At 41.8% G+C, this 13110-nt stretch overlaps 1 protein-coding gene across 1 annotated transcript in view; it reads right to left on the reverse strand.

The window, feature by feature from the left end:
* The window catches only part of LOC119176951 (tachykinin-like peptides receptor 86C), a 114679-nt gene that overhangs the window by 15421 nt on the left and 86148 nt on the right, over positions 1 to 13110 (reverse strand). The window contains exon 4 of the mRNA XM_075878243.1: positions 12367 to 12517. Coding sequence (XP_075734358.1) covers positions 12367 to 12517 — 151 coding nt within the window. The remainder of the gene's footprint in view (positions 1 to 12366; positions 12518 to 13110) is intronic.

Below are 13110 nucleotides of genomic sequence, written 5' to 3' on the forward strand. Positions count from 1 at the left end.
CTACTTACGCATTTATATTCACTTTTGTTCACTCTTCTGCCAAGGTTGCCAGGCACTCGTAGCTATAGACAGCAGTAGCATGAATAACGGCGTTGGCTCACGATTATTTGTGCAATTATGCTGCCACACACTCTTCTTTACTTCTTATTTGTCATTTTGGCGTGATCGAGTCTAAGTCACAAGAAAGCATATGATCACTCGGCGCGAACCACGCGCAATCTTTCGTAAACTTCGAGATTGTCTCAGATTGTGCTGCTAATATTACGCGCAAATCCTGCTGTCATGGCCGCATGTCGATGGAGGTGAAATGCTGGAGGCGCGTGTACTTATATTTCATTGCACGTCAAATAACAACACATGGTCGAAATTTCCGGAGTCCCCCATTTGTGCGTTTCTCATAATCATATCATAGACTTGGAACGTAAAAACTCAATAGGTATTATTCAGATTACGCGCAGAGTACGCGTACTTTTTTTAACTCGCCAGCTTACACACGCACTATCGATAACGCTGGAAGGTGGGATCACTGCTGTATAAGTACAAGACGCGTTCTGCCGATTATTGGATTACCAAAGGGCGAGGACACTTATTGCCGTCATCAGAGTACAGCGCGCTTGACAAGTACTTTGGTTTACTTAGTTTTCTGGGAACGAGTTAGCTAAATAGTGAGTTTTATTTCTACCAGGATGACTGTCGCTTTCGTCATAGTCAACACCACATGACAATACAAAAGTTTCTGAGCGGCACATGTGCTCCCACTTGAGTGTTGTTGCTGGTGCATGCTGGTTATTTGGGATTGCAGAGGGCCTTTATTGGACGAGCTGAAACTGCACATCAGTATTCATGTCATCGTGTGAAGGCTTCTTTTTGAAGCTTGCGTGATTAGATAGCACTCCGCTAGCTAGTCGGCAAGCTAAGCAGCGACTCCTATGAAATACATAAATGACAAGCAAGAACCGCTGTCAGCAAAGCGTCTATGTAGTCGAACTGTTAAGCAGCTAAAACAAACCTCGTAAATTATTCTGTATTAAACTAATGCACTGTAGGACAAAACTTTCTTAAATTTCAACATACATGTCATTAAAATGAAATCGGGGACATTTCAGAAAATTTTCAGTCATCGCTTTTGTGCATTCGCGTTCGCTACTAGATTGTGAGGGCCTATAAAAACTGATTTGCGAATTAATCGAAGTATATTAAAATAAAACTCGTAAGTATCATATTGTATGCAGTTTTTACGACAGTATCTTGTATATGTATCTTCGAGTGCTTTTTGTCTGAGTATCTTGTATCGTATCGCGATACAATTTCAAGGTATCTTTTCCCAGTCCCGATTTGTTACAACGGCTAGTAACAACGTGTCGCGTATCAAGAAAAAGGCAAAACTGCTTATCCTGTTTCTGTTTCACGATTTGTTTTCTTCATAGTTCGCTACGTCTTCGAACCACATAGCAATGATTGAGCCTTTGATTGATTTGATTGATTGATATGTGGGGTTTAACGTCCCGAAACCGCCATATGATTATGAGAGACGCCGTAGTGGAGCGCTCCGGAAATTTCGACCACCTGAGGTTCTTTAACGTGCACCCAAATCTGAGCACACGGGCCTACAACATTTCCGCCTCCATCGGAAATGCAGCCGCCGCAGCCGGGATTCGAACCCGCGACCTACAGGTCAGCAGCCGAGTACCTTAGCCACTAGACCACCACGGCGGGGCAACGATCGAGCCGTTAGTACATGTAATTAACCAGATTTCGCTGCTGAAGGGCCTCCACGAGAGCTACAGATCACCTATAGCCAACCGACCCCATGCCTCTGCCATTCACGCAGAAAAAGCGAAAATGATAAATGGCAGTGCATGCTCGAGTGTGTGGAATTCGTTACAAAGCGGTTATCATGCCACAGCAAACCTGAAGTAATCTCACTGGCAACACAAAAAAAGTTTATGGCAACAAAGAAAACAATTCATACATAAAATTTGAATTTATCAACATTAACGGGTAAGCTACGTCGGTGATATTTACCACATAAACCTCACAGAAATTAATGCAGCCGTTCCTTGATATAATTATGCATGCTAAGTGCTTCAGCAGCGCTCTTAACTGAGCTCCGTCAACTGCTGCTTATGACGTCCCATTTGTCACGTCCACGCCCACTTCCTGATATTAGAGAGGCCTGGGAGGCACTACAACGCTTACACTGTATAGATAGTGGCTTACCATTGCGAAAGCATGACCATTGATTGTCTCCTGGGAAGGATATTGTTACATTGTAGTTCGAGTGTTTTCAGTTTTTCGCCTCATAGGACATGTGATACTTTTTTATAGAAACCACGCTACTTTAAGCAACCTTACTATCTCACCGAAATCCTAAACAACGTGGGGTTTTCGGGATGGAAGCGCGTCTCTTGTATAATGTGTAAACAAGTATTTAAGCTTCATTTTTTCTACGAAATCGATTCCATGTTGCACAATGTTTTTAACAATGTGGCATAATTAAGCTTTTTTGCTGCTAGGTATTTGTCAAATACGTACCATAACAATTTCAAAGCAAATATGTATATACAATTTCAAAGCAAATATGTATACCTCACGCCGCCATTCACTCGGCAGCCATTCCATTAGCCACTGAGTACTAGATATTTACTTATGGTAGAAAATGACGGATGTAGTATAGTTAATTTGTGAAGCAGACTGCTCTTTTGCACGTCGTCTCTTATGTTCTGTCATGACAATATTCATGTCCCTTTTAGATCAACTGTATTTATACTGGCTATGGTATATTAACATTTATGCACGTATACAATTTTTCGAAGCCAGGAGTTCTCTCACACGTCCTACCAACGCCTGTCGTGAACCTGCTGGTTCTGGCAAACACACGTTCACTTATACTGGTCCCTAGCGGCCGTCTGAGATGGAAGCTAAGCCACGTATCAATGCGATTACAAATTAAATTAGCTGGTCAAGAAATCGCAAGCACTGTTTATGTTTCATGCTACGACGTGTTTAGGTGCTAGAGACGTCACCGCTTTACAGACATGAGTATGCTCTTTAATAAAATGAGTACCTTCCTCTATAGCGCACATTGCTGTGCAGAGAGTTGCCTATACAGCGATATTCACGGCACCATATATGGACTAAGTTGCACTCAGTGCTCCCTTGTTTGTTTATGTGTGCGTGCGTGCGTGCGTGCGTGCGTGTGTGTGTGTGTGTGTGTGTGTGTGTGTGTGTGTGTGTGTGTGTGTGTGTGTGTGTGTGTGTGTGTGTGTGTGTGTGTGTGTGTGTGTGTGTGTGTGTGTGTGTGTGTGTGTGTGTGTGTGTGTGTGTGTGTGTGTGTGTGTGTGTGTGTGTGTGTGTTTCTTTTTATCGTTCGGCACAGGAAGTTGTAAACGATCTATATATGTAAACCCAATTTGCATGTTTCGTTCTCACATAAGATAATTATGTGGTAAACGGTCGTTTTAAATGCCCCGCCAATGTCGCTATTGGTCATAGGATAACTGGAAATGGATCCCATGAAGCTACATCGAATGGCTGCTCGCGTATTCTGAAGGAATTTGCCATCTTGAAGGAGATGGTGCGCGATCACTCTTCTCAATGAGAAGCCGAAGCTAAAGTCAGAAGGCATCGTTCACGTCGACGTCGGTCTTCAAGGACGTCCGCTACCTCCTCGATGCGTTTGCCAGCTCTCATCATTACCACCTCCTTTGCCTCCCAGATTACATGATGTGGGAAAGACTGTAAAGGACAAGGCCAGTGAACATGCCCTAACTTCGACAGAGTGTCCTGCACTTCGAAGGGAAGCAGAATCAAGTGAACCGAAGGAGTTTCATGACGGCCAGCCCGGGATCCCGGTTTCAGATTTTTCCAACGAAGACAGGCAAGTGACTGCAATCGTGCAATCATTAATTGCCACGATTCGTACGCTCCTGAACAGCATACAATCTCCATCTGCTAAGAGTGCACTGCAAATACTGGATGCACTGAATCCAGTGCTTGCTAACATCGTATAAGCACAATGGCTCAACAAATTCTCTTCCGCACTGAAATTAAAAGTGCGTCGATTTTTCAATGGAATGCCAGAGGCATGAAGTCGAGTATCTCGGACTTTCGCCAATTCGTTCGGGCCAATCAATTCTCTATACTTGTCATATGTGAACCAAACGTGTCAACGCCTTATAGACTGTCCGGTTATGAAGCTTTTTGTTGAGCCGCTTGCGAAGAACAAATCAAAGTAATTGTTTACATCCGCACAGACTTGACTTATGTTTCACACTCAGTAAGTTCAAATTACGACAATCAGAACGAGTGTCTTCGTATAAAGAATAATGCTGTTTCGTTCACACTTATTGGTGGACATATATCTCCGTCAGCGCGATTTGACGGCGATCAATTAAAAGTCATCCCAATGAAGACCAATGGGCCTTGGATTATACCGGTGACTTCAACGCCCATCACATGTTTTGGGGGAGCACTACGATGAATGCCATGGGCAGGAATATCGTTACATTCGCTTCCAACTACGACCTTTTCATCATGAAAGATGGTACGTTAACATATTTGCGGGGTCTCACGTATGGCAGTTGCCTTGATCTGACATTGGTGTCATGGTGCTTCTGTCACAAAGTTAAATGGTCTTGCGACATTGAGACTCGTGGGAGTGATCATATACCCACCTATGTGAAGATCGATGGACTCAAAAAAAATTTCTTTTCCAGGGATATAATTGGCACTGACTGGTCAATGTTTACATCTCGTATTGAAGACGCTTGCCAAGAAGGCCTTGCCTGCAGCCTGGAAAATGCCATAACCGAAACTATGCAAGCTTCCAAGTGTAAAATATCATTCTCGTCTAAAATAACACAGTTAGACATTGAACTGGAAAGATTAAGAGCTATACGAAAGCGTGATGAACGACGATACAGACGCACAATATCAATTTACGGCCTGAGTGAAGCAAGACGGCTCGAGAAAAAGATTCAGTGACGCATTAACAAGCTGGAGAGCGAACACTGGAAAGCATTCTGTGAATCTCTAGACCCTCATAAACCGCTGTCATATATCTGGAGAACAGTTCGTGGATCTTGGCTCCTCTCCGCAACAACGGCACCCTTTTAAAGCTTTGGCACTCCATCATGGAAAAACAGAACTCGGGGTGGCTGAAGAATTTTGCACGAGAGTGTCCGGAAATATTATGAACGAGAGCATCGACGCCGTGATCGTTCCTGTGGCTCGATTACCAGAAATGGACATTGTATTCACCATGAAAGAACTGGAAGGCGCGTTAATCGCTTCTAAGCGCACGTCATCGCCAGGTCCTGATGGTATTACAGTGCGTTGGGACATCTTGGACAAAAAGCCAGAAGAGAACTTTTAACATGCTTCAACAACTCCTGGCTCAGCGGCAGTGTTCCCCGAGAATGGAAAATAAGTCGAGTAATACTACTTCTGAAATCGGGAAAATCACCATTGGACTTGACAGTGTATCGCCCTATTGCCCTCGCAAGCTGCCTCGGAAAAGTGATGGAAAGAATGGTTTTATTTCGTCTCTAGTGGTACTTGGAACGATACACCAACTATTCTTCCTGCATGACAAGCTTTCGTCGGGGCCGCTCCTCCATCGACTGTGTCCTTGACTTATCGACATTTGTTCAGCAAGAAAAAAGTCGCAAGCGTATATCAGTGGCACTCTTTCTTGACGTGAAAGGTGCATATGATAATGTAGCTCATGATGCCATCCTTACTTCTCTCGCAGCAATGGGCATTGGTGGACGAATGTTTCAATCGATAAAAGACTATATAACTGGCAGGAGTTTTTTTGTGTGCAAACAGATGAGAGTGGAACTAGTGGACATTGCACCTACTGCGGAGTACCTCAGGGAGGTGTTTTAAGCCCCACCTTGTTCAATGTTGCCCTCATTGGTCTGGCGAAGGTTCTGCCAAAGTCGGTGTGCCTATCTATATACGCCGATGATATTTGCCTCTGGAGTGCTGCAGTTACTCGCCCTCAGGTGCGTGCATGAATACAGCGGGCAGCCACCCTCTCAACTGCGTACCTTCGGAAACAAGGCCTGACTATATCAAATGTCAAGTGCGTGTTGATTGCGTTTACACGCAAACCAATGACGCCATACCCTGTTTACATCAATGGGCAGAGTGTCAAATATGCACGTACGCATCGTTTCCTGGGTATAACTATCAATAGAAGTATTTTGTGGAGCCCGCATTGTGCGTACTTGAAGGTGAGACTGCTATCTATTGTGCATATAATGAAATTCATGTGCGGGAAAGCATGAGGAACTTCTGTGGCCTTCATGCTACAGATGCACAGGGCCCTATTTCAGGGTCTATTGTGATACAGCTTGCCGGTACGGACGAACACTTGCAAGTTCAATGCTCATTCTTGGGAGAGTTTGCATGGTCAGGCACTGTGTATCTGCCTAGGACTTCCCTGATGCGCTCCTACCTATGCCATAATTGTGCTCGCCAAGGACCATCCGGTCAGGACATATAGAGTTGTGGATTGCCTCAGAGCACTCATTAGATATGCTAGCCGTGTCTCCGACCACCACTTGGCCTTTCTACACTCCGAAAGAACACGTGCTACGTTTTAAAACTTCCTAACCAAACACCTAAACAGCATTCCTTCAGGATATACGCAAGCTACGAGAATTGCACGTCCCTTGTGGTGCCTCGACCAGCCGCAGGTACGTCTAGAAATTCCGGGTATCAAAAAGAAATGCAATCATTCCAGAGTAGCATTGAAGCAAGCAACACTGCCATTAATATATGAGTTGTACTTGTACCGAACGCAGATATACACTGATGGGTCGGTCTCGTCCAGCAGCTCATCAGGTGTTGCAGTAATTCCGGCTGCAAGCAAATTAAGTTGTCGCAAACGACTATGACTATTAAGTTGTCGCAAACGACTAAGTTGTCGCAAACGACGATTTAAGTTGTCGCAAACGACTATGACTATGGCATCAGAGCTTGCTGCTATAAGAGCCGCTTTATAATATCTCGTTCAAGAGCGTCCAGGAAAATGGGTCATATTCCGTGATTTGAAGGCAGCAAGCATTTCAGAGTTTGCAGTTTGCCATGCGTAAGAGGAATCATGAACAATTGGTACATGAAATAAGACATTGCCGCCATCAAGCTCTAGCACGAGGACATGATATTATATATCAATGGCTGCCTGGACATATTGGTATTACCGGAAATCAATTAGCCGATGATGCAGCCCGCTCAGCCCATGAAGGAACACGTGTGGTCCCGATTCCTCTATCAAGGAATGATACAGCAAGACAACTTTACTTGTTGGCTCGAGATTTTACACGCACGTTCTGGTCGTCTACCTGCTTCCAAAGGTGTCACTTATATGAACTGGATCCTTCGCACAAGATACAGCTACCATCATAACTTTCCCGCTCCGATGCGACACTGTTATGCCGCCTTTAGTTGGGTGTTGTTCACAAAGGTGTACTCTTTTCGCATCGGTATGACAGACAGCTGTACATGCGGAACTGAAGAGACCATCTAAAACGTCCTGTGCATGTTGTTACGCGTATTGCCCTTGACACTCGGTGTAGTTTGGAATTACACTGTCGAAATACCCCGCACAGTATTACCGAGCCTAAGCGAAGGAGAAAAAAACGACTCGCTAGGGAAGAATATATTTTGGTATCGCTCTACCACTCAAAAAAGCCGTGTACGCAACGTGTCGGGCGCAATGAGGCTTGTTGCTCGCAAACATGATAAACTCTTCAGTCATGATAGCTTCTCAACCCCCCCCCCCCCTAACTGGTGCCGCTTCATGAGGTGTGAGCCTCTTTAGTAACATGCCGTTTTTTATTAATGATTGTGAGCCTAACATCAAAGTCATCGGATCTTTTCTGACAGACCGACATGCGTTTGCCTTGATGGCGTATTGAGCCTGTAGAAAAAAGTTAACGTAGCATATAACACTACATTTCTGCACTATACCCTTCTTCGTAATTCTCTTTTTCGCTTTTCTGAACAACTGGTTTGGCAAACTAAAGGTGGCACAAGTTACGGTTCAAGTGAAGAACAAGCGATGGTACACAGGCCCGGGCTTATCTCTCGCGAATGGCTCAAGTAATATAAGCAAATCGTGTTTACAGCAGACACTGTTTGCGAAAATGACTACGCCGTCATCACTTGAGCAAGTTGCCTCACAGGAAAGCTGACTCTATGCTCTAAGAGTTTCCACGCCTTCAAGAACGTTGCGTTTTGTGATGGTTAACACGTTCATCATACGTGCATTGTTGTCTTTCTCTAAATGTGAGAAGAGAAAAACTTTATTAGGCATGACAACGAGTTCGGAAAACATATACGACGACAAAAACCATCGTTATAAACTTCGTGATAATTCTGGTGTGGTGTGCACCGAACTATGTGATACTAAAATTAGGCAGTGATAGCTGCACAGAACCATACCACTTTACGATTCATGTACTGCGGCCATCATAATTTTCATTTGCAATGAAAGCCCAGAAAACGAAAAAAAAATGTTTTTTTTTTTCAACCTACGGTTCACCTTTTGTCAGAGTGTTAGCGATGTCATGAGCCAGCACTCTTTGTGCACATACTAAGGCGTTACTTTTTGTACATAAGAATGTATAAAAAAAGTTGTGATTTCGCTGCAAGAATGTCAAAATATATGAAATAAAAAGGGGGTGATTTGGAAGGAAAACAGGTCACTTATTGTTTTATTCTTTTTCTATAGGTGTTCTTTTCAATCGCGAGAAACTACCTGGATTTACGCAAGTCCGATCTATACCTCTTCAATTTAAAACGCAAATTGAGCTAAAACATTATGTAGCTTGGTGAAGCCAAAAAAGAAAAAAAATGCATGAATATCCACAAAGTGAATGATGACGAGTAGGCGGACTTCGGTTCTAAGGTCTATAATATCTACGTTTAAGTCTCCGACTAGTATAAAGGATTTGTGCCTGTAGGTGTTTATACTGCTATGTCACAATTATAATCGATATGCGTGCATAGTTAAATCATTTTTGTGTCTCACGCATGTTTTCTCGAGCGCTGCCTCATATAATGCAAATTCAGCGGCATAAAGAGTGGACAACAAGGCTCGGTAGATCCTAATATCCATAATATCTTCATTGAAGTCACCGACAATTGTATAAAGGGTTTGGGCTTGCGGGTATTTTATATTGGTCCTTCGCAATTATAATTGTCGTTCGCCTATTGTTAAGTTTTTTTTATTCACATACAAACATGCTTCCGCTATAGTAATGGTTTTCTAACTACCATGACAGCAAACACTGAAGGTCGACGACAAAGTTAGTTTTTAAGGTCTGTAATATGTATGTTAAGTCACCGACTAGTATAAAACTTTTGTGCTTTTCAGTGTTTTGTATTGTTCTGTAATATTAGTCTATTGTGGACAATATTTGAGTCTCATATCCACGAATCTCCCCGCGACGAACCTGGACGACAAGGCTAGGCCCCAAGCAGCTTCGCCCCTAAAACCTGGCCAGCTAAGCAGCCTCATTTCTTCTACTCGTGAAGAGCTCACGAATGGCAACAAAATTTCATTATCGAAGCAGAGCCGGCCACCAACATGAGCGTACACTTTGAATAGTATCCAAATATTTATAAATAATTATAATGAGGCAATATAAGTGCTTCTGTGTTCTTTCTCAAGCTCCGCAAAATCGAATTCTTTGTTCGGCTGCATGCTTCAGCCGTTCGTTCGGCTGCGAACTCATTTATTATGACAACCGAATTCTCTGACAGTGAAGGGCCCATTCTCTTTTGCCTGAGAAAGAGAGAGAGAGAATTTATATACAGAAAGGTAGAGAGGTCGGCCTAAGCTATAGTTTGCTTTTATTTTACCTCAAATGATTGCGTTTATCCACTACGTAGAACTGCGAAAGAAATCAGCGGCTGCAAGGTACTTTGTTAACAGACACATGTGTAATCGTGAGCGCGTTTGTATGTGTGTGTGTGTGTGTGTGTGTGTGTGTGTGTGTGTGTGTGTGTGTGTGTGTGTGTGTGTGTGTGTGTGTGTGTGTGCGTGTGCATGCGCGTGTGCGTGTGCGTGTGCATGCGCGTGTGCGTGTGCATGCGCGTGTGCGTGTGCGTGTGCGTGTGCGTGTGTGTGTGTGTGTGTGTGTGTGTGTGTGTGTGTGTGTGTGTGTGTGTGTGTGTGTGTGTTACAAAATTTCAGTGGTAATGATAAAGCTTGTTAGTCTATAAAAATCATTTAGTAGTACATGAATCATTTTTATTGTTTATCTTTACTGTCAAAAGATCATTATTTAAATTATGCAATACAATTATATCTTATCACATCATATCAATCATATGAAATCATTTGTTTTTGTTTGATACAGAAGGTGTCGTGCTCAATTACATTGTGACGTACACTGTGGAAATCTATTTATAGTACGTCCATAAAGATAAGCACCCTTGCACTGTACGTGGCTCAGGGTAGACTAGATGTAAATCAATATTTAGGGTATATGTGAGCAGGAATTTTTTTCAAAAGCATCCTGCTTATAAGGCTCAATGACTCAACCAAAGAAATATGGCGTCAACAAGACTTTTTTTTTTACTGGCAACTGATTTTTATTCGAATGAAACGGGGACAAACAAAAGCTAAAATTTTGACAGAACTAATCACATGATGTATTTTAGAGCTGTGAATGTTGTACGTAATAATGTATCTTTACCAAAAAGGGGTATGTAATCTTTGAAACGTGGTGTATACGGCCAATGTGACATGAACAAGAAAAAGAAACATTGTAACGACTGCAGCTACAGAATGCACAAGATAATACAGTACAACCCATTAAAAAACATGTTTTCGTTTCCTAGCCTTGCATGTTTAGTCACTGCTTTTGTTCATCTGGCTGACTCCTTATTTCTTCCGTTAGGCATGCTCCAACTAGCCCAACAAAAAGATCTATTCAATGACACCTTTTTAAGGATTCGCCATAAGGTCAGAAGTGCTGATTTGGGGTAATATCCTAATGGCGCAGTGCAAACTACGAGAGATTGGCCTGTTCCTGCACATTAACAGTGCTGTTACGCAGGAGACTCAGAAATTGTGAACCTATGGGCTACCTTGTAAACACTGTGCTATAGCTGCTGCGACGTAGCTGTTCCTCACTAACCGCTCAGCGAATCACCTATTTTTGTTGTACATGTTCGAGGCTTGTATATAGACCTCATTGTCAGGTGCGCATTTTTTGTGCCTGTCGCTTCTGTTCTTCTGTCCTGAATGGTAGTACGAAAAATTTTGTGCAAACAGGCCGTCATATTGTCATGAACAATAACTGCGCGATGTACCAAATTCGACACTCCTCCATTACTGTAATCTCTATTCTGGCCCCTGGAGTGCATGCACTTACACCACTGTTTAAGGTGTGTGTGCAGTGCAAAGCCTTTTTTTTTTTTTTTGTTCTGTCTTCACTGTATTCGGCTTAAGAGAGCTTGTTGCGTGATAGCGCCGTTATTTTTCTTCGTTACCTGCTACTGGTTGAATCACCACGTAACGTATGGAGATTCGATAGAAAGTGAGAGCTAGCGGTGGCAAGGGGCGATACTTCGCAGGCTGTCTGACTCATTCAATAAACGCACATTAAAGTGAAAATTCCCGCTTAGTGTATTGTTGCAAACTATCACCCCTCGTGATTCATAACAATTCGTACACAGCACGTGGCTAGCTCCCCCGGTATTTGTGTCTCACAGGAAACGAGAGAAAGTTTCGGGTCTAGTGAAGTTCGAACCTAATTGGAGTTTAAAAACTACAGAGATAAACAAACAAAAATAAACATATCAAACGTCAAAAAGATTTTATAAGCTGCAAAATACTATAATAAGAAATGTCAGCATAAAAAACGTTTAAATGAATGCAAGTAGCATGAAAATAGGAATACAACGAATAAACTGATAAACAAAAAACAACGATTAAATAAATAAATTTTATTTGTTTACTTAAAACGGTGCAAGAGATCACTACATGAAAAAAAGAAAAGTACTGAACATCCACAGTTCAATCTTTTCTTTCCCGTCTCTGATTTCCTACGCCATTCCTTCGTTGTGAAATCATAGTGACAAATTAACTTTAGGCCCGTTTTAATGGAATTTCTTGATGTGTCGAAGCGCGCTGTTGACTCAACGAGATGAAAGCGGTGCACTCAAATTGGATAAAAAGTGCTAGAATGTCTCAACTTGTGCAGCAGATTTGTAAATCTAACCGAGCACATATCTACAAGCAAATATTAGCGCAAGTTAGGAGCTTCTGCAAACGAAAATGGCGTTGTGCTCTATCGTGACTTCGTAGGTTAATTCGGTAAAAGCCCGTCCTCCACTTGCCTTTTGCTTGTTCCTCAAAGCGATCCGCTGATGTTCGGTGAACTCGCCGATGCAGCGGCTTCCCCAAAGAACACAGCTCATTCGTGAGTAAGTAACAACCATTGTAGAAACTGGAACTGCGTACGTCAGCGCCAAGAAGAGGATGTTGTACCTGCAGGGCAACAGCAGTCACTGCAATATATATATATATATATATATATATATATATATATATATATATATATATATATATATATATATATATATATATATATATATATATATATATATATATATATATATATATATATATATATATATATATATATATATATATATATATATATATATTATATATATATATATATATATATATATATATATATATATATATATATATATATATATATATATATATATATATATATATATATATATATATATATATATATATATATATATATCACCACTTGTTTTGAACTGTCCTGGCGAAATCAATAACAATGTAGCGACAAGCATATATTTTTCTCAGTGAACCATTCCCAGCCGTATATGTAATTCATCGTTATTTCCTCATTCGGTAGACGACTTTGGATACTTAGTATGCAGCCCTCCGTAAGTGCCAATGACCGAATAGGCAACTAATGCTATATAGTGTTTGCCTATTCTGGGTCTCTTCACACTCTTTCGCGTGAAGAGAAAATAAAATTGATGATTATTTATTTGATTTTAATTAGAAAAATAATTGATTGATTGCTTCCGAAT

This window comes from Rhipicephalus microplus, chromosome X (assembly GCF_043290135.1).
Source record: "Rhipicephalus microplus isolate Deutch F79 chromosome X, USDA_Rmic, whole genome shotgun sequence".
In the NCBI taxonomy this organism is placed as follows: Eukaryota; Metazoa; Arthropoda; class Arachnida; order Ixodida; family Ixodidae; genus Rhipicephalus; species Rhipicephalus microplus.